Below are 23,535 nucleotides of genomic sequence, written 5' to 3' on the forward strand. Positions count from 1 at the left end.
GGAAAGGAATTGTTGCACATTAACAGTGCAATGCAGAGCACTGGTCTTGTTTATGTCCAGGTTAGAACAAACCAATGAGAAAGCACATCTATGAGACAACTGGAGAAATTTGAACACTGACTAGATATAATATTATGTTAATTATGCTTTAATTTGGGGTACAATAATGCTTTTGTAGCTATTTCTAAAGAGTCCTTATCTCTTAAGGATACACTCTAAAATACTAGTGGATTAAGTTATATGATGTTTAGATTCTTTTTAAAATAATCCAGTGGGGTGAGAGGGAGAGGGAAGGGAGAGGAGCATAGATGAAACAGTGTTGGCCATATGTTTGTAATTGTTAAAACTGAGTGATGGGAATATGGAGATTTAACATATTAATACTATTTTCTGCCCATGTAATATTTGAATATTTTCATAATAAAATTGAGAGAGAGATAAAGAAAGAAAAGAGAAAAGAAGAGAAGAGAGAAGAGATAAGGGAAGTGGAGGAAAAAGAGCTTTCTTCAAGGACCATTGTGGTGGACACAAATGAAAGAGACCCCCTTCCTACTATGAATTCTAGGTGTGTACTACCCAAGATGAGTCAATCGGATTCTAGCTTCCAGAAATGGTGAGCATGATGCAGCCCTACAGAGGCAGTGCCCTGGAAAGGAGACCCATGACCATCCAAGGAAGATGTCCCATCACAGCACTGCCCTGGGTCATGTGTTTTCCAAGTCCACATGTCCGGTAGTTCCTTCTTTCCTATGACCAATGCCACCAATCTTCCAGCACTGTCCTTTATTGCTAGGCAAACCTGAGCCATCCTCTTCTTCTTGCAACTTGTGCCTGAAGTAACATGGACACAAAGTCCCCACTTTTCCCACATTCTCAGAATGAAGTAGTTCTCCCTCCACACTTTAGGTGCTAGAGGCAAGTGGATTGCTTGAGCTCAAGAGTTCAAGACCAGCCTGAGCAACATGGCAAAACCCCGTCTCTACAAAAAATACAAAAATTAACCGGGGGTGGTGGTGTGCACCTGTAGTCCCAGCTACTCAGGAGGCAGAGAAGGAGGATTTCTTGAGCCCTGAAGGTGGTTGTGTTACGTGCATTCATGTGAAGAGACCACCAAACAGGCTTTGTGTGAGCAATAAAGCTTTTTAATCATGTGGGTGCAGGCAGACTGAGTCTGAAAAAAGAGTCAGCAAAGGGAGATAGGGATGGGGCGGTTTTATAGGATTTGTGTAGGTAGTGGAAAATTACAGTTAAAGGGGGTTGTCCTCTTGCGGGTACAGGTGGGGGTCACAAGGTGCTCGGTGGGGAGCTCCTGAGATTTATTGTCCAGGAGAAGGAATGTCACAAGGTCAACTGATCAGTTAGAGTGGGGCAGGAACAAATTACAGTGGTGGAATGTCATCAGTTAAGGCAGGAACTGCGTATTTTCACTTCTTTGTGGTTCTTCAGTTGCTTCAGGCCATCTGGATGTATAAGTGCAGGTCACAGGGGATATGATGGCTTAGCTCGGGCTCAGAGGCCTGACATTCCTGTCTTCTTATATTAATAAGAAAAACAAAACAAAATAGTGATGAAATGTTGGGGCAGTGAAAATTTTTGGGGGTGGTATGGAGAGATAATGGGTGATGTTTCTCAGGGCTGCTTCAAGCAGGATTAGGGGTGACATAGGAACCTAGAGTGGGAGAGATTAAACTGAAGAAAGATTTTGTGGTAAGGGGTGATATTGTGGGGTTGTTAGAAAGAGCAATGCTCATATAGAATGATTGATGATGGCCTGGATGCAGTTTTGTATGAATTGAGAAACTAAACGGAAGACACAAGGTCTGAATAAGAGAAGGAGAAAAACAGGCATTAAAGGACTAAGAACTGGGAGGACCCAGGACATCCAATTAGAGAGTGCCCAAGGGGGTTCAGCATAATTATTTGCTTGGTTGGTGAGTTTTTGGTCTCCATCCTTGAGTTTTTTTTATGTTGTCATATGCCAGGCCAGATTGATTTAGGTAAAAACAACATTCTTCATTTAAAAATATACAGAGTTCTCCTTTCTCAGCAGTGAGTAAGTCGAGGCCTCAGCAGTTTTGGAGGAAAGAGAAATGCAAAGGAAGCAATTGTTTGTTAAAGAAGGATTAGAAATGGCTAGGAGAGAGTGAGTGAGATTGATAGTGTGGTGGAGATAGCTGAGGAGAGGTAGAGGGTGGCATAAGAATGGGAACGAGAATAAGAGTGAGTATAAAAGTACTTCATCAGGGTGAAAGTATTGGAGGGTGCCCTGTCAGCAAAGATCATCTGTCCACTCCAAGAGGGAGTAAAGAGTGGCGGATTGGGGATAGTACCAGGAGATATCCACTATGATGGTTTGGAGGAAAAGTGTAAACTGGCAGTGTAAACAGGGGCAGGGCATTTATGAGTCATTGAGAATGGTGAATAGGAGTATGACTAGACAGAAGATAGTGGAGATGACAAATTTTGGGGGCACAGTCCAAATAGTGGGGGTGACTGCGTAGAGCTCTGTTGCAAAAAGTAGGGTAAGGATAAATAGACTTAATAGAATGAAGAGATGTATTAGGCTCATAAGGGTTATCATTGTTCTTCAGAAATGTAAGTGAGTTTAAGGGAAGTAGGGGTGAGTACTTGCGACTTCCAGAAGGAAGAGGAGAGATCAGGCTGGCTGTCTGATGGGCACAGCTTTATTCTGGAACAGTGAATCCAATGGGGAGGGTTGTGCAGACGGATGGCAGTTGGGGTGCTATAAATGACCAGGTAGGGTCCAGTCCATCAAAGCTGTAGAGTGTGAGGGGTCAGACTTGACAAGGACTGATTGCCCAGCTAAGGTATCTTCATATGGCTGGGAGTTTGGAGGAGGCAAGAGAAGATTAGCAGCCTGGTGAATTTCCTGTCTAGCCTGCTGGAGGACTGGAAGATAAAGGCAACAGGTCGTGGGCCTGGCTCCTGTGTGAGGACTCTAGCAGCACAGCCTTGTATTTCAGCTGTGTGTAAGGAACAAGGATGGGACGAGTCAGGGAATGCTAGTGTGGGAGCTGTCTCCAGGTCCTTTTTGAGAGGGTGAAAGGAAGAATGGGGAAAAGACTTATGGTCTATGGGATTAGTTAAATTACCCTTTGTGAGCTAGTAAAGTGGTTTGATTAGGATAGCAAAGCCCGGTATCCAAAGTTGGAAATATCCAACAATGCCTAAGAAGGAAGGGAGTTGTTGTTTGGTGGTGGGGGTTGGGGTCTGGGAGATTAACTGAACACAGTCTGCAGGAAGGGTGTGTGTATGTTGATGGAGCATTATACCAAGATAGGTAATGCTAGGGGAAGAAATTTGTGCCTTGGAGGGCGATACTTTGTACCCCTTTGAGTAGAGATGTTGAAGAAGCAGGCTAGTGTCCTGCTGGGAAGATTGGTAAGAAGGGCTGCAAAGAAGAAGATCATCAACATATTGAATAAGGTGGGAGGCAGATGGGTGAAAAGAAAGCAGATCATGAGAAAGGGCTTGGCCAAAGTAATGTGGGCTGTCCCTGAAGCCTTGGGGTAGAAAAATCCAGGTGAGTTGTTGGGACTGGTGGGTGTCAGAGTCAGTCCAAGTAAGGCGAAAAGAGGCTGGGAGGAGGGATGCAAGGGGATAGTAAAGAAGGCATCTTTGAGGTCGATAACAGAATAGAGTTGTGGAAGGGGGTATTGAAGATAGGAGGGTGTACGGGTTTGGCACTATAGGATGGATGGGAAGGACGATTTGATCAACAAGACGAAGATCCTGAACAAACCTGTAAGACTTGTCCGTTTCTGGATGGGTAGGATAGGGGAGTTGTAAGGAGAATTTGTAGGCTTTAAGAGGCCATGTTGAAACAGGCAGGTGATAACAGGTTTTAACCCTTTTAAAGCCTGCTGTGGGATGGGATATTGGCATTGAGCGGGGTAAGGGTGATTACATTTTAATGGGATGATAAGGGGTGCATGATCGGTTGCCAAGGTAGGAGTAGAGGTATCTTATACTTGTGGATTAAGGTGGGGAGATACAAGGGGAGGATGTGAAACAGGCCTTGAGTTGGGTAAAAGTGCAGCAATGAGATGTGGCTGTGGCCCAGGAATAGTCAGGGAAGCAGATAATTTGGTTAAAATGTCTCATCCTAATAAGGGAGCTGGACAGGTGGGGATAACTAAAAAAGTGCATAAAAGAATGTTGTCCAAGTTGGCACCAGAGTGGGGGAGTTTTAAGGGGTTTAGAAGCCTGGCCGACAATACCCACAACAGTTATGGAGGCAAGGGAAACAGGCCCTTGAAAAGAAGGTAATGTGGAGTGGGTAGCCTCCGTATTGATTAAGAAGGGGACAGACTTACCCTCCACTGTAAGAGTTACCCAAAGCATCTGTGATGGTCCAGGAGGCTTCCGAGGTGATCAGGCAGTGTCAGTCTTCAGCTGCTAAGCTGAGAAGATCTGGGAAGGAGTCAGTCAGAGAGCCTTGGGCCAGAGTTCCAGGGGCTCTGGGAGTGGTTGCCAGGCAAGTTGAACAGTCTGATTTCCAGTGGGGTCTCGCACAGATGGGACATTCCTTGGCCCAGTGGCCAGATTTCCGGCACTTGAAGGAAGATCCTGGGGGAGGAGGTCCTGGAGAAATGCCTGGCCCCTGCAGTTTAGGTGTTTTGAAGTTCTTGTGTGCTGGAGATGTGGCTGGGGTTTCTCTTACAGCGGAGGCAAGTAATTGCGACTCAGAAATATGTTACCACTTGGCTGCCTCTTTTCTATTATTGTACACCTTAAGGCGAGGGTAATTAAATCCTGTTGTGGGGTTTGAGGGCTGGAATCTAATTTTTGGAGCTTTTTCTAATGTCAGGAGCAGATTGGGTAATAAAATGCATATTGAGAATAAGACGGTCTTCTGGCCCCTCTGGGTCTAGGGAGGTAAAGTGTCTAAGGGTTGTTGCCAAACAGGCCATGGACTCAGCTGGGTTTTCATATTTGATGAAAAAGAGCCTAAACGCTAACTGATTTGGGAGAGGTCAGCTAAAGAAAAAGGAGCATTAACCTTGACTATGCCTTTAGCTCTAGCCACCTCTAAGAGGAAATTGTTGGGCCGGTGGGGGAGGGCTAGTTGTGGAACGAAACTGTAAGCCAGACCAGGTGTGAGGAGAGGAGGTGATAGAAGGTTTACAGGGTAGGGGAGCAGAGGCTGGGGAAGAATTGGGACCTGGCTAGGCCTGGCGAGGAGCAGCCTGGGGAGGAGGGGAGAAATCAGATGGGTCCGTAGAAAAGGAGGATTCAAACGACTCAGAGCTTGGGGTGGAGACTGAAGGAACAGACAGGAGAGAAAGAGGAAAGATTTGGGATGAGTCACATTGGGAGCAGAGACTAGAGAGGGACTGATGTGTAAAGAATGCCTGGACATCAGGCACCTCAGACCATTTATCCATTTTACGACAAAAATTATCTAGATCTTGTAGGATGGATAAATCGAAAGTGTCATTCTCTGGCCACTTGGAACTATTGTCAAGTTTGTATTGGGGCCAAGCAGTATTACAGAAGAAAATAAGATGTTTAGGTTTTAAAAAGAGTGCATAAAAGAATGTTGTCCAAGTCCATCCCCTTCTTAATCAATACGGGGGCTACCCACTCCACATTACCTTTTTTTCAAGGGCCTGTTTCCCTTGCCTCCATAACTGTTGTGGGTATTGATGGCCAGGCTTATAAGCCCCTTAAAATTACCCCACTCTGGTGCCAACTTGGACAGGTCAGGTGTTAGTCAAAGGTGTTTTAAGTTTTAAGAACACAGGCTAAGAGAGAAGAAGGGGGAATGAAGCATGGAAGGTTGCCCATAGTGAAAGAGGTAAGTTTAAAGAGAAAGGTAGAGACATGGAGAAGTGGGGAGGTGAGCAGCCCTGGGCTGTCATGTGGGTTAGCAGCCAAAGCAGGTGTCCCAGCAATTGACTTACCACCAAGGGAATGTGGGTGAATGACCAAGGCAGGCATCCCCCTGGTGATCAGACACCAAATGGAATGTGGGTGAAAGATCAAGGTAGGTGTCCCCATGATGATCAGACACCAAAGGAAGGCTGTCTTCCCAAATCCATGATCCATGTTGGAGTTTTTGAGTTCATGGATAAAATGTGTCTCCTTTGTCTCTACTAGAGAGGAAAAAGAACTGGAATTTGAAGGACAGGGAGATTGAAGTGTAGCAAGAGAGGCTGAAGAAGAGAGTGAAGAGACCGCTTACCCGATTTGAAATTGGTGAGATGTTCCTTGGGCTGGTCTGAGGACCTGAGGTCGTAGGTGGATCTTCTCATGGAGTGAGGGTGAGGACAGGGGACCAATCTCCCGAAGGAGTCACACTGTCCGGGGTCTTCGGCACCAAATGTTATGCACATCCATGTGAAGAGACCACCAAACAGGCTTTGTGTGAGCAATAAAGCTTTTTAATCATGTGGGTGCAGGCAGACTGAGTCTGAAAAAGGAGTCAGCAACGGGAGATAGGGTTGGGGTGGTTCTATAGGATTTGGGTAGGTAATGGAAAATTACAGTTAAAGGGGGTTGTCCTCTTGCAGGCAAGGGCGGGGGTCACAAGGTGCTCAGTGGGGAGTTCCTGAGACTCATTGTCCAGGAGAAGGAATGTCACAAGGTCAATTGATCAGTTGGGGTGGGGCAGGAACAAATTACAATGGTGGAATGTCATCAGTTAAGGCAGGAACTGCCTATTTTCACTTCTTTTGTGGTTCTTCAATTGCTTCAGGCCATCTGGATGTGTATGTGCAGGTCACAGAGGATATGATGGCTTAGCTTGGGCTCAGAGGCCTGACAGGTTGCTGCAGTGAGCCAAGATCACACTCCTGCACTCCTGCCTGGGCAACAGAGCCACAAAAAAAAAAAAAGAAAGAAAGAAAAGAAAACAAAAAGAAAAAAATTTTTTTCCACCAAGAATTTAGTAAAAAATTATAGGGAAAAGTGTCACTAATTCAAAGGAATTGCATTGAAAATTATTCATTCATTCAACAGATATTTATTGAGAAGCAAGTATGCTGGTGATAGGGTTACAACAGTGCACAAATTCCTGTATTCAAGGAATGAGGTAAGAGTATGCAGATAGGAGCCAGAGAGGTCAACAGGCAATTGCAACATAGAGTAACACATGCTCCAGAACACATAGGAGGGCTTCCAGACCACATGCTGGGCTATCAGAGCTGGCTTCCTGGAAGTGGTGTGGCTCAGCTAAAACCTGAGAACCAAGAATGAGCCTTCTGATATCTCACGGGTAAATTGGCACAAATGAAACCATTTTATAACCAAACAACCTTTTCCCTCCTGAACTGCACTTTTTCTAGAACCCATTTAATCCTTCCTAACATGTTCAATCCAGCCCCGTGATTTTTCAGTCAAATGCAAGATGCGTAGGATTCCTTTTCTGTTCAGTGCTCCCCAGCCAATCTTTTTCCCTTCTCCCACCCCACAGTTACTAATTCCAGCGTTTCAGTTCTCAGCAGAGGATGACAGTTCCACCAGGAGACATCAGTGTTATCTGGAGACACTTTAGTTGTCCCAGCTGAGGGCACAGTGCTGCTGGCATCTAGTGGGTGAAGGTCAGGAATGCACCTCAACATCCTGGAACACTCAGGACAATCCCCTGCAACAAAAACCTATCCATCCAGAACATCAACAGGGCTGTGGCTGAGGAGCCCTGCTCTTCTAGTGCTTCCTCCTTGCTGTATCCTCATCAAGGAGGGCTCTGGGGCATGTCAGGGGCTGCTACAGGCTCCTGGCAGATTTCGGCGACTTACTCCAGACTTGTGGAACATTCAGGATTCTTAGCATGGCCACAGGAGAGTCAGGCTGTCCACAAGCACTCTCTCTTTCTTCACCCACTCATTCCCATCACTCTACCATTTCCACTGCCTTCCCAAATGCCCATCGTGAGTCCCACCAGGGGCCAGAACACCACCCTCTCAAGCCTCCCCAGTGGCACGTGCACACCTGGAGAACATGTCTCACATCCCCCAGCCAGCGAGACGTCCTGAGATTCCGGCACTTCTCAGTGTCTTTCCCAGCTTGTTTGTATCTGGAATGGGGTGGGGTCTCTCACACAGGAGAAATTACAAGGAAAAGTGTACGTGACAGGAATGGAGGAATTTCTGTGGAAACGGTGTGTGAGAAAACGTGGGAAGAAAGAAACTTCAGGAAATGGTAAGTGGCATCTTGAGAGCAGAAAGTGAGAAGGGAGCAGAAAGAAATGGGACTGGAACCTGGGAAGGAGAGGACAGTTGGGGATGGCCTTGCACACCGTGGGCACTGAGGAGTGTGGGCCCATGGCATGGGTGGAGAGGAGTTTCAAGATAGGGAGTAGATTCCTATTTTGAACTTCGGATTGGCCCTGGCAATGTGGAGACTGTATTGGAAGAAGGCAAGAATGGAGGAGAGCCCCTAGGTGGAGGTTTGGCAATGCTCTCTCCAGAATATAGCAGAGGCCTCTTCCAAGGTAGGAAAGCCCTGAGTGGAGAGAAGTTAATGGATCTGAGGGTGCAAGGGAGGACTTGGATTATCAGGACTTTTAGGGAGGCATATGATCAAGGCTTGGGTCTTGGCCCATTGAAATGGGGAGCACTGGTTTTAGGATGTGGGTCAATCAGTTTGGTTTTCAGGACAGGCTGAGTTGGATAACCTGGGGGACCTCCAGGTGGCAGTGTCAGGGGAAGCTGGATGTGCTGACACTGAACTCAGAAGAGTGACTGAGTAGAGATCTACATCTGGGGTCACAGGCAGTGGATGCCGTAGGGGTGGACTCAATAGCTCAAGCAGAACCCGGAGGAATGCAGGCAGCAAAGGGAGCCCTAAAGAACAATGAGGAGATGTGCCAAGAAAGAGCCAAGTCCGGGGCTTTGTAGCAGCCCAGGGGAGAGGGCTGTGGGAGTAAGAGGAAGTGTCAGCAATATCAAATGTTGCAGAGACATAGAGTAAGATAAGAGCGGAAAAAACATCCATGGAACCCTGTGACGCAATCAGAATGCAGAAAGACTTTGTAACTCCTGCCTGGTCTCCTCCTCTGCCCACTCATGGCAAAGGAATACAAAGTAATGTTCCCTCCTTCCGCCTAGAAAAGCACAACTTCTGCCCCTAAGCTCTGGGCTCTCCTGAGAGGACAGGACCAGCCTCTGAAGTTGAAGCTCCTGGTTTACCAGGTAGGGAAGGAGCCCTTTCCAAGACCCTTTCCAGAAGGTGTGGCTGAGATGGGAACCGTGGACTGTATGCAGATGTAGGAGCTGGCTCCAGTCAAGTGCTAGGAGGTTGTGCGTCCTGGGAAGGAAGAGGCTCTGGAGCCTCTGTGGAGACTCTGGGACTGTCCTTGGGGGAGGCGTGAGCAGGAAGAAGCAGGGCCTTCACAGTCCCCAGCTTAGGGGCCTCACCACCCAGACTGAAGACCAGGACCAAACCCTTTCCTGCACAGTTACAATGTGTCATTTAATTTTACTAAAGGGAATATTTTTTAAATGAGGATGCTACTTTGTGATTAATTTTTACCTCTATTCATAAAAGAAACGTTTCTTATCTATTTAAGATGATTCATATCAGACCAGTGTCTGCCCAACTCGACTGACCCTGTGAAAACTGGGCACTTCACACTCCAATGGTGATGGATGAGTCCCCAGCAGCATAGTTTAGGGGAGTGAGTGGGCAGTGTGGCCTCCTGTGCACGTGACTTCCTCCTTCAGTGTGCCCACATGTGGGTTCCATGGTCTTGTGACATTGTGGCTTTAGAAATTTCTGTTTCCATTTTCTATCATTCAGAGTAAATGAAATTTGCAGGAAATTCAGAACCTTCCACCTGTACAGTGGATACTGTGAGACTCTGCCCAGATGCCCTCTTCAAGCCAATGCATCTCTCCATGCTCCCACCCCCGTAGATGGGAACAGAGGTGCTGGAACTCAGAGCTACTCCCCTTTCTGGGAACTGGAGCTGCCTGCCCAGGCAATGCCCCCTTCCCAGGGATGGCTGAGCCAATGACTGGCTAATGTTGGATTGCAGAGGCCTAGCGCCCTCCCCTCAATTCCTAATTCCTTGTAGGAATAACTGAGGCCTCCTCTGTGACCACGTGGGCAGCTTCTCCCTCTGCCTGGTCCTGTCTTGTTCTCTCCTTTCCAGTTGTGTCTCCTGGAAGCCCTCCCCACAAGTCTGCTGCATACAACTCTCCTTCTCAGAGAGCCTGAGCCCTGGATTCCCAGGAATCCAACCTAAAATAGTCTGCCATTTGGTTTCAATTTTCTCTTTCACTAAGACTCAGTCACAGGTGCTAATAAATAATAAAATGTCACCACCTTGAATTCTATCACTCTCTCTTTTCTTGCCCCATCTCTGACAAGTAGGTGGTCCCTCAAGAACCTGAAAAGCAGACATTAGGAGGAAAGGAGGAGGGGGGGCAAGAGGCCCACTCCTCACCTGGCCGGCTCCCATCCATGTGCCCTTGACTGAGGTGACACCTACCCTGGGAATCCTTCCCCTGCCTCTCGTGAGCCAGGCCGGGTGCTCTTGGGACAGCTCCCACTGCTCCTGTGTGCTCCCCCAGCTTGGCACATGACTCCCTGAATTATAGTCAGTTCCGTACCTGAATCTCCCTCTAGAATGCCAGTGCCACGAGGACAGAGGACGGTTCCACTTTGTTCACTATTTTCTCCCCAGGGTCTGGCAAAGTTCCTGGGACTTGGGAGAGGTGTCCTTCAGGAGCTTGGCAGAAGCCAAACGGCACACTTAAGTAGGGCAACTGAGGCGAGTTTAATGAAGGATTCTATACAAAGATTTGGACAGGGTATAGGGAGGCCACAATACACAGTGCAGTGCCTGGTGCCAGTGAGAGCAGGGCACCATTCCCACTGCAAGGCCAGACAGGGCAAGGGGAGGGAGCTGTCTGACAAAGCTGCCCTTACGTCAAGGGACACATCAGCCCACTAGACCCCATCAGGAGGGAGCCAGGGCCTGACTCCCCTGACCTTGCTCTCCAATCTTCTGCCTAAAATTCCCCATCAGCCAAACACAACTGAAAACTGAAAGACAGGGGAGCCTGCTGTTAATAAGGTGAGCTTCCCCCGGAATAAAGCTGGGTAGAGAGTGGAGAATGGATATGGAAGGGCAAAAGGAAGATTTATAAGACAGTGGGCACTAAATATCTATGAGATGAATAAAGGAACCACATTTTACAACAAACGTTCATTGAAACGCTACTCAATGGAAAGAGATCATTTCGGTCACTGTCTGATGCAGACAAATCAAAGGCCACATGCATCAAAAAGGCCATGTCAGTGTAACTCCGACATGGGGCAGACAGCAAGGCTGAAGGCTATGGGGTATGTGGAGCCGGAACTGAGAGATCCTGATGTAAATCTAGCACTTGGGAAAAGGGGGACTAGAAGAAATTCACCCACAGGCAGAGGAAAACACAAACACTTATCTATTTTTGCCTAGGCTTTAAGTGGTATGGGAAAAATCTCTGAGACTACAAATCCTGTGCTTCATGCACAGGTTTATAATACCCTCAAAATGGAAGACCCCAAAACCAGGCACGGAAAATTCATATCAGGCCATTGATGCCCTCAATGTTCCTGGCTGAAACAAACTCAAAACTCCTCTGGAAAGGAGTGCTCCCACTTCAAGCCATGAAAAGCTACTGCAGAGAAAATAATCCCCAGTCAAGACACACTCACGTTGAAACTGCAAGGCACACAAGGAAATGGATCACCCTGAGTGATAGCTGGCAGAGCTAATAAACCTCTGTATACCTCTAAGAAGCTCCACGCACTAGTATAACCCTTAAAGATTTGATGAAATCATTACTTTATTAAAATTGTGTTTATAAAAAATCAAAATCCAAAAAAAGCAACAAATTTTATACCAGAGCCAATTCGGTATATACAAGGGTGTCTTACTCTTGTGGAATTTGTCTTATTGTCCTAACTCAGCACATTGTCCTGGTCTATGAAAAGTCCTAGAAACCCTTCTACCCTCTGTAATGTAGGAGCTTTAACTCAATAGGGTTTTTTAAATTCTTTTTTCTTGTCTTTTTTTCTTTTTTAATTTTTTCCATTTTTTCAAGTCAAACTGAAGAAATATTTTTCTTTTCTTTCTAGGAATGCATATTCACCCCCCAAGGCCACTTGTCTCCTGATTGGAGAGTATTAGACAATTCTCAGGATTTCTTTATTTTCCTTCTTTATTCCATAGGATTGGATTTAGACATTTAATCCAGTAGGATTGGGTTTAGGCATATCTCTAAAGCACAATGTTTCAACGTTTTGATGTAAGATTGTGCCCTATTTCTTGTTCAGTTGCTGCCAGCAGATGTTATAGTTTTAAAACTAGTTTTTGGTCATTGAGATATTAGAGGAGGGAAGAGTCTGCTATCCTGCTTTACTCATCTTCATCTACACTACACTGTCATCTTCACTGCAAAGTCCTGTATTAATGTTTTTAGATTCTATAACATTTTAACAGGTGTCAAAAAATCTTAAGCACCACTTCAGCTTGGGAATCTCTAAATGTAATGGTGTTTGTGGGCTGGACTGATGTCTGCGTCTTCTTGTTGTTGGTATTGTCTGTAGTAATGGAGAGCCGGGAAATCCTGGACACTTCCTGTTCATGGGCACTTGATGCATTAGCTGCTCCAGCAGCTGATTACATTTAACAACAAGGATGTGTGGGTGAACCCAGGGAGACCAATCTCAGTGGAGTGGTGGGGGCAGAAGCCAGGCTGCAGGGTATAGAGTAGGGAATGAGCAGTGATGAAGTAGAAACAGAGTTTGGACAACTAGTGAAGCTGCCTGGAAGAGGGGGAGAAGAGACAGTAAATGGTCAGACCAATGTTTGAGGTCAAAGTGGGCTTGTAATCTTTATTTAAGGGACAGATATGAGCATTTAAAAATTCTGAATAATCTAATAGAGAGGAAAAAGTTGGGACTCAAAGAAAATGTGGGAAAAAATGATGAAGGTTAAATGGAATGAGATCCAGAGTGCAGGGGGAGAGATTAGCCTTTGGTGTTAGAGGAGCAACTCTGTCCATGGAGAGAGGAAAAATGTAGACATACCACAGTTGCATTTGAAGTTGGGGCCTGAGGAGTTGAGGAGTTCTGAGAAAAGCAGAAGATGAGATCATTTCCTTAGAGTAAACGGGAGTCATTAGAAGGGGGGTGAAGAGACTGGAAGCTTTAGGTAGCTTGAAATAGTTGATGGAAAAATGGGATAAAGTGACAATTTGTCACACTCAGAACAGCTATCAGGGAATCTAGAAGAATCTCTGGAAGCTAGTTGAAGATCTTAAATTACCAATGTATCTTGTCCACATAGCTAAGCGGTTTTACTTATTTTTATTTTTTTGAAACAGGGTCTCACTCTGTCACGCAGGCTGGAGTGTAGTAGTAGTAGCACAATCACAGCTCAATGCAATCTCTGCCTCCCGGGCTCAAGCAATCCTCCCACCCCAGCCTCCCGGGCCTGGGACTACAGACACACACCACCACTCCCAGCTATATTTTGTACATTTGTAGAGACAGGGTCTCGCCATGTTGCCCAAGCTGGTCTTGAACTCCTGGGCTCAAGTAATCTGCCCACCTCGGCCTCCCAAAGTGCTGGGATTACAAGCTTGAGCCCGGCTGCTAAGTGGTTTTAAACAGCTGTTCTCGGAAACACACACTCAAAGAAAAAATGTAGAGGATAATTTATCTAAGGCTGGGGCTTCAAGAGAGGTCAGGGTGTTGACAAGAGAATGACTAAGTGGCAGACTACTGGATCTCAGCTAGATAAAGAGGGATGTGACCGTGGGAGGGACTGATAGTCAGAGGCTGGAAGGCTTGATGAACAACACATATTACACAAAGAATAAATGGAGTGAGAGAAACCAAAGGAGTAAAAGTTGTCATCAGAAAAGTGAGAAATTTTATTGTGAGAGTTTAGTGGTAAATCAATGTTAACAAACCTCAGCTGGGCACTAGTGGAGTGAAACCGAAGGCCAGGGAGTTGAGTTAATGAGCTGAGACTTGGGCACCAGATGGGGGTCCACATGGACAACTAAGCCACCAGGATGATGTGGGAAACTGGGGTGAATAGAAGCTCCTTATCCATGTGCACAAGTCTTGAATAAAATAGGGGCAACCAGGCAGTCAGTGGATGATAGCAGTGAGGTGGAGCAGAGAGCAATGTAGTTGGAGAAGTGGAGCCCACAGCAGTCTCCTTTATATCTAGAAGGGAATTAATAGCCAAAAAATGGCACCGAGGCCAAGGATGTCACCTTCTGACTCCCAAATCTGAGACAGATGTGAGAGGGAAGGAGTATCCTCAAGGGACAGGAGATGGTGTGAATGTTTTTGGCATAAATCAAAGATGTCAGGGAAATTGTCAGAATTCAGGTTCCAGAGACACAGAGGAAAAGCATGGGAGAAAGTGGAATATTGGGAGGTGAGATTAGGGCAGAGGAAGCACAAATCAAAGAACGAGGAATAGAAAAAGTCATATGAGCTGAGGAGTTGGCCAAACATGACAGAATGGGAATATGATGGAATTAAGTGGCTTTATGTGTTCCAAAAGGATTGGTCCACGCAGGCCACAGGAAAATGGGAGGTAAGAAGAAAGGGATCGAAATGCTGCAAAATGTATTACTTCATGGTAAGCAAAGGACTCAAGACTCTAGAAAATGATGCCCTTCCTTCCAAGACTATGTTAGTCCAAATCTTTCAAGATACAGAACCCAAGGTGGGGTCTGGCATACAAGAAGTGTAATAGAGGAAATGTCTGTGACATTTGCAGGACTGCAAAGGGAGCCAGGAGAAGCTGGGAAAGCCATGAGATCACAAGCAGGTCTGACTCCAAGTGAAGGAGATGGGGCATGATGCAAGGTTTGGCTGAAGCATGTGCCAAAGGCACCCATCAGAGGAGTCCCTCTCCAAGGGATGGGCCTATCATAGTGTCCCTAATAGGGTCATGGAGTGGGAGCAGCCCACGGAGGGCACAGCCTTGGCATGAATGCAGACATGGGTCTCAGAGTGCAGCAGCTGGGCCCCTCAGTCAATTAGGCTCCCTCAGAGCTGGGGCAGGAGGTGCACTAGACCACACAGTAATATTTATTTATTATTAATTTAATTAATAATATTAATTAATTAAATTAATTAATAATATATTTATGTATTTATTATTACTAGACCACACAGTAGTATTTGTATGTCTAAGGAAGCATTTCTCAGAATATACTCACTGAACTTTTAGCCTATAAGTACCTGTATGAAAATTTTAAAAGGGGTTTCATGATCAAAACATTTTGGGAAACACTCCATACCCTTTCTTCCTCATGAAGGATCATAATGCCTATTAGTATATGAAGGGCTCTGAGAAGTCCTGTAGTAAAGAAACTTGCTTTAGTTTTTTAGTCCAGCTATTTTTCAAACTTAAATAAGCAATAGCCTCCCATCCTTTTTTTTACACTTTTTAGCATACTGCGGAATAAACTGAACATGCATTGAGAAAGACTGCTTTAGGGAATAGTCAACACTATTTCACTCCCAGTAAGTACATATAAAATCTGTATTTCCAAGGTGGATTATCAACACAGCTGTATTTTAGAAATATTATCTGCCCTCCCAGGTATCACAGCTACTAAATGTTGGGTACTGAGGTGGAATTTTAGGGATCAGCCAATTATGGGAAAGAAAATCTGGGGGCAGGATAAGATGGTCTCCGAAGCCTTAAAAGTATATGCCATTATTTACCTCTTTGATCTACTACTCAATATCAAACAACTAATTCAGAAGAAAATTGATTGTTTTCTAAAAGTAGTTTTTCTACATTTCCCATTAAGAAGCAGTGGTATTTAAAACTTATAATGGCTATTATGTGAGATTATCACTATCATAGTTTTTCTCTATACAAATTTTCTGTAACATTTTATTTGCTAATAAAAATTAGATAGATGGATTGACTAATTGATAATCTAAGAAAGATTATATTTGAAGAAGCCATAGTAAGGGACAGATTAAATTATCATCAGTCTAAACATTCTAATACCTATTTTTCTTTTTTTGAAATTTTCCAAATTTGTTATTATGCATTTAAACAATAATTTTTTAAACTTTTATTTTAGGTTCTGGGGTACATGTGAAAGCTTGTTACATAGGTAAACTTTTGTCATGAGGGTTTGTTGTACAAATTATTTCATCACTCAGATATCAAGCCCAGTACTCAATAGGTATTTTTTCTGCTCCTCTCCCTCCTCCCACCCTCCAATCTCAAGTAGACCCCAGTGTCTGTTGTTCCCTTCTTTGAGTTCATGTGTTCTCATCATTTAGCTCCCACTTATAAGTGAGAATACAAGGTATTTGGTTTTCTGTTCCTGTGTTAGTTTGCTAAGGGTAATAGCCTCCAGCTCCATTCGTGTTTCCACAAAAAAACATGATCTCGTTCTTTTCATGGCTGCATAGTATTCCATGGTGTATATATACCACATTTTCTTTATCTAATCTGTCATTGATGGACATTTAGGTTTATTCCATGTCTTTGCTACTGTGAATAGTGCAGCAATGAACATTCACATGCATGTGTCTTTATGGTAGAATGATTTATATTCCTCTGAGTGTATACCCAATAATGGGATTTCTGTTTTTAGCTCTTTGATCTAATACCTATTTCTCAAGATCAAGTTAGATCTCTAAAAAAGGCATCATCCTAGCATTTCCCCATCCCTTCCCTGAACTAAATTTAATGTTGTGTGTATCAATCAGCATACAGTCAAGACAGAAACCACACATGAACATTAAATATAATGAGTTATTAACTTATAAAAGGGTATGAACTACTAAAGGGGGTAAGGAGAACGCTGAAGAATGCAGGAATGACAGATGTAGAGAGCAGCCATAACCTCTAAGCTAAGGCACAGCAGCCAAGGAAGGGGCGAACTCAAAAAATGCCCTGCCTCCCCAGCTGATCCACCCTTGTTGGAGGGGGTGTGGCTGCAACCCAATGGATGCCCAAGAAGTTTGCAGAATTGTGGCAGGTTGGGGCTGCTGAGCAGGAAACTGCCCGAAGGGGTACCAGTGAGATTCCCAAGAATGTGGGCATGCCTCTGGCGAGGAAGACGCTCTTGGAGTGCCAGCAAAATTTACTAGGAAGCTACCCAGTAGGGTGCCAGCAAAAGTCAGCAGGAAGCCACTGTCGTGGTGTCGGCAAAATTCACTGAGGAGTGGGCACTGCAGGGTCTCCACCCGGCACTGGCAAATCAGCCAAAAGAACAAAAACAAAATAAAAACAAATCCCAGAACCAGAAAGAAAAAACTCTGCCTCTTACTGCGACCCTCTTATGCCTTCTACAGCAACTGGCAAAGGAGAAATGTTTATGGGGTCCAGCTCTAGACTCACAAAGCAGAACACAGAAGAGTGAATGAAGAGCTGAAAGGCGATAAATCAGTAACTGGAGCCTCACATCCTTTGCCTTTTTTATTGAGGGTCAATATATTAAGAAGAATATGTCTGCGTCTTCGGTAAAATTATTGCTAAGGTTATCACCCAGTGTGTGTTTTCAACCTCCCTGATATAAGAACTTAGTGACAAGAAAGAATGAGACAATGATCATGAACTATTGGACCTAACCATTTGTGGCTTTAGTGCCCATCTTCTCAGCAAGGCTTTCTCTCTCTCTCTCTCTCTCTTTTTTTTTTTTTTTTTTTTAAGGTGGAGTCTCACTCTGTCACCCAGGCTGGAGTGCAGTGGCACAATCTTGGCTCACGGCAACCTCTACCTCCTGGGTTCGAGTGATTCTCCTGCATCAGCCTCCCGAGTAGCTGGGATTACGGGCACCCATCGCCACCCCTCCTGGCTAATTTTTGTATTTTTAGTAGAGATGAAGTTTTGCCATGTCGGCCAGGCTGGTCTCAAACTCCTGACCTCAAGTGATCCACCCACCTCAGCCTCCCAAAGTGCTGGGATTACAGGCATGAGCCACCACGGCCAGCTCTCAGCAAGGCTTTCTCTGACTACACTATTTAAAATGTGATCCCTGAGCCACTTTGGCCTCTCTTGCTGTCCTTCCCTGCTTCGCCTTCTCCATAGCACTTCTCTCCTACTAATCTACAATTTACTTGAGCTCTGTGAAGTTCAGGATTTTTGCCTATTTTGTCCATTGGTGTATCCCCAGCACCTGGAACAGAGCTGGGCACAGGCTAGGCACTCTAGAAATACTTGCTGAATAATTGAATTAAGTAAATGAGTGATCTACACGTAGTGGGGAATGAGAGTATACAGTGACAGTTCCTTCGACTGAAACTGGGGTCGAATTATAGTGATAAAGAGGAACTCAGACCTCCAGAGGTAAGGTTTGTGGGCCACTTGCCAAGGCTGCAGAATGTGGTGTCGTTTCACAAACAAGGAGGCCCTATTATGGCTTCAGATATGAGAATGATAAAGAGAACTTTCCTTTCGCCTCAACTGCAGCCTTCTAAACTCTTCCTTCCTTCCTATGTAGAAGTTTCAAGGACCTCATGGCCTGAGTGTGGATAGGCAGAATGCTGGGAATCCGGCAAAAATAAAATAATACTGAAAGTGAAGGTCATGCTAATATTAGGAAGCCAGGGTGATCCTGAATTTACAAAACATTTTTCTTTGGGAAATTTCACACCTCACATGATTCTGTGTTTTTCCATGGGAAATTTCACATCTCACATGACTCTGTGACATGTGGTACACGAGGTGCCTGACTGCTGTTTTTGTCCTCTACTAATGAGGAAGAGTGTGTGTACTCCCAGCGTTTTGCAAGTTTCAAAGTCTGACTTGACTTTCCTTCCTTTTCCTGGAACTGATCCATGAGTATCGAGAGTAAAGCTGCCCGCACCTACTCATTCAAGATCCTGAGTGTCCTGCCCAGCTGCAGGAGGTGGAGAGACCCAGGGGGGCCACTGCTGATCCCAGGCTGTAGGGGGTGGGAAGAGTGTCCCAGGGCACCATGACCCCCACTCACTCACTCACGGGAGACCCACACAAGAGAGGAGAGGGCACTTACAGCTTAGGTTCCCACGAGCACCAACTCCTCTGCCATCAAACATCATTGTGTTTCTCTTTCTGCCTTGTCTGTCGGCACACGTGGAGTTAAATTTAATGCTCAATCACATATTTGTCTGGGCTCTTTCTGTGTTTATTTTTCTCTTAATAGTTCTCTCTCCTCCCTTCCTCTCCCCGCCCCTCCTCCTCCTCCTCCTTCTTCTTTTTTTTTTCCAGAGACAGTGTCTCGCTCTGCCACCCAGGCCAGAGTGCAGAGTGGCATGATCATGGCTCACCGCAGCCTCGAACTCCTGGGCTCAAGTGAACATCCCACCTTGGCCTCTGGAATGTCTGGGATTACAGGCACTTGCCACTGCATCTGGCTAATTTTTATATTGTTTATAGATACGGGATCTCACTATGTTGCCCAGGCTGGCCTCAAACTCCTGGCCTCAAGCGACCCTCCCACCTCATACTTCTGAGTAGCTGGGGCTATAGGAATGCGCCTCAGTGCCAGGCTAGTTTCTTAATTTTCTATTTCTATTTTGACAGGTACAAATTTTGTATTCAATCCTACCTCAGACACATCTTTGGTGGGAAAAGGATGTCATTTAATCAATATATAAATTCTAAGCAAATAGGTCGGATCCCCAAATTAGGTTAGTCACAGCTGCTGAGTCGTTGACCCAACAGAAGCTCATCTAGATTTTTTCATTATTTTCAAGTTCCTCTTCTCGGTTCATCCTTCTTCCAGACCGTGTCCTCCCCGTCCCACCCTCTTCCCACAGCCTCCCCTCCCCACAGCCTCCTCCCACCATTCCAAATCTGGGCTGTTCTCTCAATTTCCTTCTCTCTGGACTCAAACCTATCCTAGCCCCCAGCCTCAGTTTGGGGTTAAACTTGTTCTCCTCACATTCTCTCCCACCCAACTTGATGTCGCCTCTGTGTCATCACCACGGGATTTTCCTCCTCTGGGTTCTCCTTTTCCGAGTGGGGTCAGCTCCCCCATGAGTCACAGCACCAATCACTTCTGGCTGCTTGCAAACCCCTTTGCTTTCCTCAGTGTTGACACCCAGGGCAGCCCTATGCTCACTGCCGCTGAGGCCCCACCTCTGCCCCTGGCCTTTTCCCAGCTGACATCACCCTGTGGCTTCCATTTTCCTAAAATTCTCTCTTGAGGCCTCAGTCTTAACCAAAGCACACAGTGCCCCTCAAAAATGACAATAAAAACCCAAACACACCGTGACTGTCACGGCAGGTTCCTGGTCCCCGTATTGAATCAGCGGGTGGGTTTCTGCGAACACTGGTGAGAGGCCGCATTAGAGGATCGGGACCCTCAGGTCTGGACTCGTGGTCACCACATACCTTCCTCCCTGCTGACAGTAGCTGGTACCTGTTACCTACTCAGAGTGTCACATGCCACAAGCCAGAGCGTCTTGGCAGTTCTCAGCACCTTGACATCACTTCCTTGCTACCACTCAGAGCAGCAGTGACACAGTTCCCTTATCTCAGAAGGCCAGAAGACGGCTGTCAAAGGTCACAGGGAAATCAAAGGCGGGGTACAGGGCCAGAGGGAGGAGGAAACAACTTCCCGGTTGCTTTCAGACGCTTCAGAGATCCTCTGGAGGCCTGGGGGAGCTTTTGAGTACTTTATTTCAGTTGGTCCCTGAGCTCAGTAAGCGGGGCTGGTAGAGCCACCAGGGGAATCAACAGTGGTTTCTCGTGCCCCTCAGGGTCAGGAGCAGTCTGATCAAAAGGAGGGCATCCACTGTCCGGCGCCATTCCCACAGCTCCCGGATGCTGGGTCTGGAGGCTGCGCCCTTCCCCTGCAGGAGCTCGGCCCAGTGGTAAGTCATCTGTGTGTCATCTATGTATTTAACCCCTTATGGCCATGTTGATGCTGAGCATGGTTTCACTTTTGCAAACATTTGTTTATACCCTTCGAGAGAAAAACATCTCAGCTGTCACAGGAAGCTGCTTCGGGGGGTGAGCAAACTTCTTAAAATGCAGAAATTATGATCTACACCCGTTTCTTAAAAGTAAGCCATGGTACTTGGTTCTCTTTAATTATATATTTTCTTACATATTGTGTTCATGTAGGCAAGTCCTGTTTCTGCTAAAAGAAGGTAAGTTCTACCAAGACAGTGTCATGCCAGCTTTATTTCCCGTGGCACCTGGCACACTGCTAAGCACTTACATGCTTAACAACTAGATTGGGTGCTGCTCTGGGGAAGTGGGCACACGTTAAAGAAATGTTTATTTCAGTCTTCTGAAATAGGGAATTACTCTGGCTAAAATGTAGCTCCAGAAAGGGAAAGTGGGGCTGTATGAATCCAGGTCCAGTTTGTTGTTTCCTCCAGGATAAGACAGCTGTCGGAGGGGAAAATCATCTCCCATTTCTCCACAGGGTAGTCTGAAGATGGCCAATTACACGCTGGCACCAGAGGATGAATATGATGTCCTCATAGAAGGTGAACTGGAGAGCGATGAGGCAGAGCAATGTGACAAGTATGACGCCCAGGCGCTCTCAGCCCAGCTGGTGCCATCACTCTGCTCTGCTGTGTTTGTGATCGGTGTCCTGGACAATCTCCTGGTTGTGCTTATCCTGGTAAAATATAAAGGACTCAAATGCATGGAAAATATCTATCTTCTAAACTTGGCAGTTTCTAACTTGTGTTTCTTGCTTACCCTGCCCTTCTGGGCTCATGCTGGTGGCGATCCCATGTGTAAAATTCTCATTGGACTGTACTTCGTGGGCCTGTACAGTGAGACATTTTTCAATTGCCTTCTGACTGTGCAAAGGTACCTAGTGTTTTTGCACAAGGGAAACTTTTTCTCAGCCAGGAGGAGGGTGCCCTGTGGCATCATTACAAGTGTCCTGGCATGGGTAACAGCCATTCTGGCCACTTTGCCTGAATTCGTGGTTTATAAACCTCAGATGGAAGACCAGGAATACAAGTGTGCATTTAGCAGAACTCCCTTCCTGCCAGCTGATGAGACATTCTGGAAGCACTTTCTGACTTTAAAAATGAACATTTTGGTTCTTGTCCTCCCCCTATTTATTTTTACATTTCTCTATGTGCAAATGAGAAAAACACTAAGGTTCAGGGAGCAGAGGTGTAGCCTTTTCAAGCTTGTTTTTGCCATAATGGTAGTCTTCCTTCTGATGTGGGCGCCCTACAATATTGCATTTTTCCTGTCCACTTTCAAAGAACACTTCTCCCTGAGTGACTGCAAGAGCAGCTACAATCTGGACAAAAGTGTTCACATCACTAAACTCATCGCCACCACCCACTGCTGCGTCAACCCTCTCCTGTATGCGTTTCTTGATGGGACATTTAGCAAATACCTCTGCCGCCGTTTCCATCTGCGTAGTAACACCCCACTTCAACCCAGGGGGCAGTCTGCACAAGGCACATCGAGGGAAGAACCTGACCATTCCACCGAAGTGTAAACTAGCATCCACCAAATGCAAGAAGAATAAACATGGATTTTCATCTTTCTGCATTATTTCATGTAAATTTTTTACATATTTGTATACAAAATCGGATACAGGAAGCAAAGGGAGAGGTGAGCTAACATTTGCTAAGCACTAAATTTGTCTCAGGCACCGTGCAAGGCTCTTTACAAACGTGAGCTCCTTCGCCTCCTACCACTTGTCCATAGTGTGGATAGGACTAGTCTCATTTCTCTGAAAAGAAAACTAAGGCGTGGAAATTTGTCTAAGATCACACAACTAGGAAGTGGCAGAACTGATTCTCCAGCCCTGGTAGCATTTGCTCAGAGCCTACGCTTGGTCCAGAACATCAAACTCCAAACCCTGGGGACAAACGACATGAAATAAATGTATTTTAAAACATCGATTTAATGTATTTTAAAATAATTTGTAAGTTGCTTTTAAAACCAATTTAACTACATTCCAAATTATAAACAGCCCATTTATATGGGAGTAATTTTTCAGGCGCATCGCCTTGCCGGTGATGAGAAGAACTAGCTAGCTGGAAGCTGTGAGAAAAAGAGGTAAGGTAACTTGTTCTGTCGAAGTTCTCTAAATTCTCTTGCTTACTTGCCACACCGCTAGGCCCCCAGCTTCCCCTAACCCAAGTTTTCTGGTATTTTCTCGTACTTTATCAAGACTATGGAATCTCAGGAGACTTAACAAAAGCAAATGAGAAATTATGTTTAGAAATGTCTAACAAAATGAATGCTTTGTCCTTTTAAGTATAACACATACCTCAGGCCTCACCAGCACATAACTACAAAAGGTCGTCCCACTTCCTTTCTATGGCTGAGTCAGTAGAACACAGGCTCCCACCTGCCACATCAGCAGAAGGTCACCTCAACATGTGAGCTACCTCCCCGGCGACCCCCCAGATCTGTAAGGATGATGCATCCTTGATCCTAAAAACATTTTCCTGTTCCTGGTGTTCAGAATTGGACTCCACACTCACTGGTCTCTTTATAATCTTGCTTCTGGCCCTTTGAGGCCTCAAAGCTACCAGTGCCTTGCTGCCAGGGGACAATCACTGCTCCCGGCTGAGTCCTGCAGACATAGGGCC

General features: G+C 45.6%; 1 protein-coding gene and 1 long non-coding RNA gene across 2 annotated transcripts; one reads left to right on the forward strand and one right to left on the reverse strand.

Moving 5' to 3' along the window:
* Positions 1-1,120: 1,120 nt before the first annotated feature.
* On the reverse strand, positions 1,121-20,387 carry LOC103786090 (uncharacterized). Its single transcript, XR_010111537.1, has 3 exons — positions 20,218-20,387; positions 6,209-6,436; positions 1,121-1,533 (listed from the first exon to the last, which is right to left on the reverse strand). It is a non-coding gene; the product is annotated as an uncharacterized LOC103786090 (long non-coding RNA).
* Positions 20,388-20,501: 114 nt separating this feature from the next.
* On the forward strand, positions 20,502-23,315 carry CCRL2 (C-C motif chemokine receptor like 2). Its single transcript, XM_055109784.2, has 2 exons — positions 20,502-20,823; positions 21,384-23,315. Exon 2 carries the CDS (start codon positions 21,396-21,398, stop codon positions 22,428-22,430), a length of 1,035 nt encoding a protein of 344 aa, XP_054965759.1. The 5' UTR covers positions 20,502-20,823; positions 21,384-21,395; the 3' UTR covers positions 22,431-23,315.
* Positions 23,316-23,535: the final 220 nt, after the last annotated feature.

This window comes from Pan paniscus, chromosome 2, assembly GCF_029289425.2.
Source record: "Pan paniscus chromosome 2, NHGRI_mPanPan1-v2.0_pri, whole genome shotgun sequence".
Classification (NCBI taxonomy): Eukaryota; Metazoa; Chordata; class Mammalia; order Primates; family Hominidae; genus Pan; species Pan paniscus.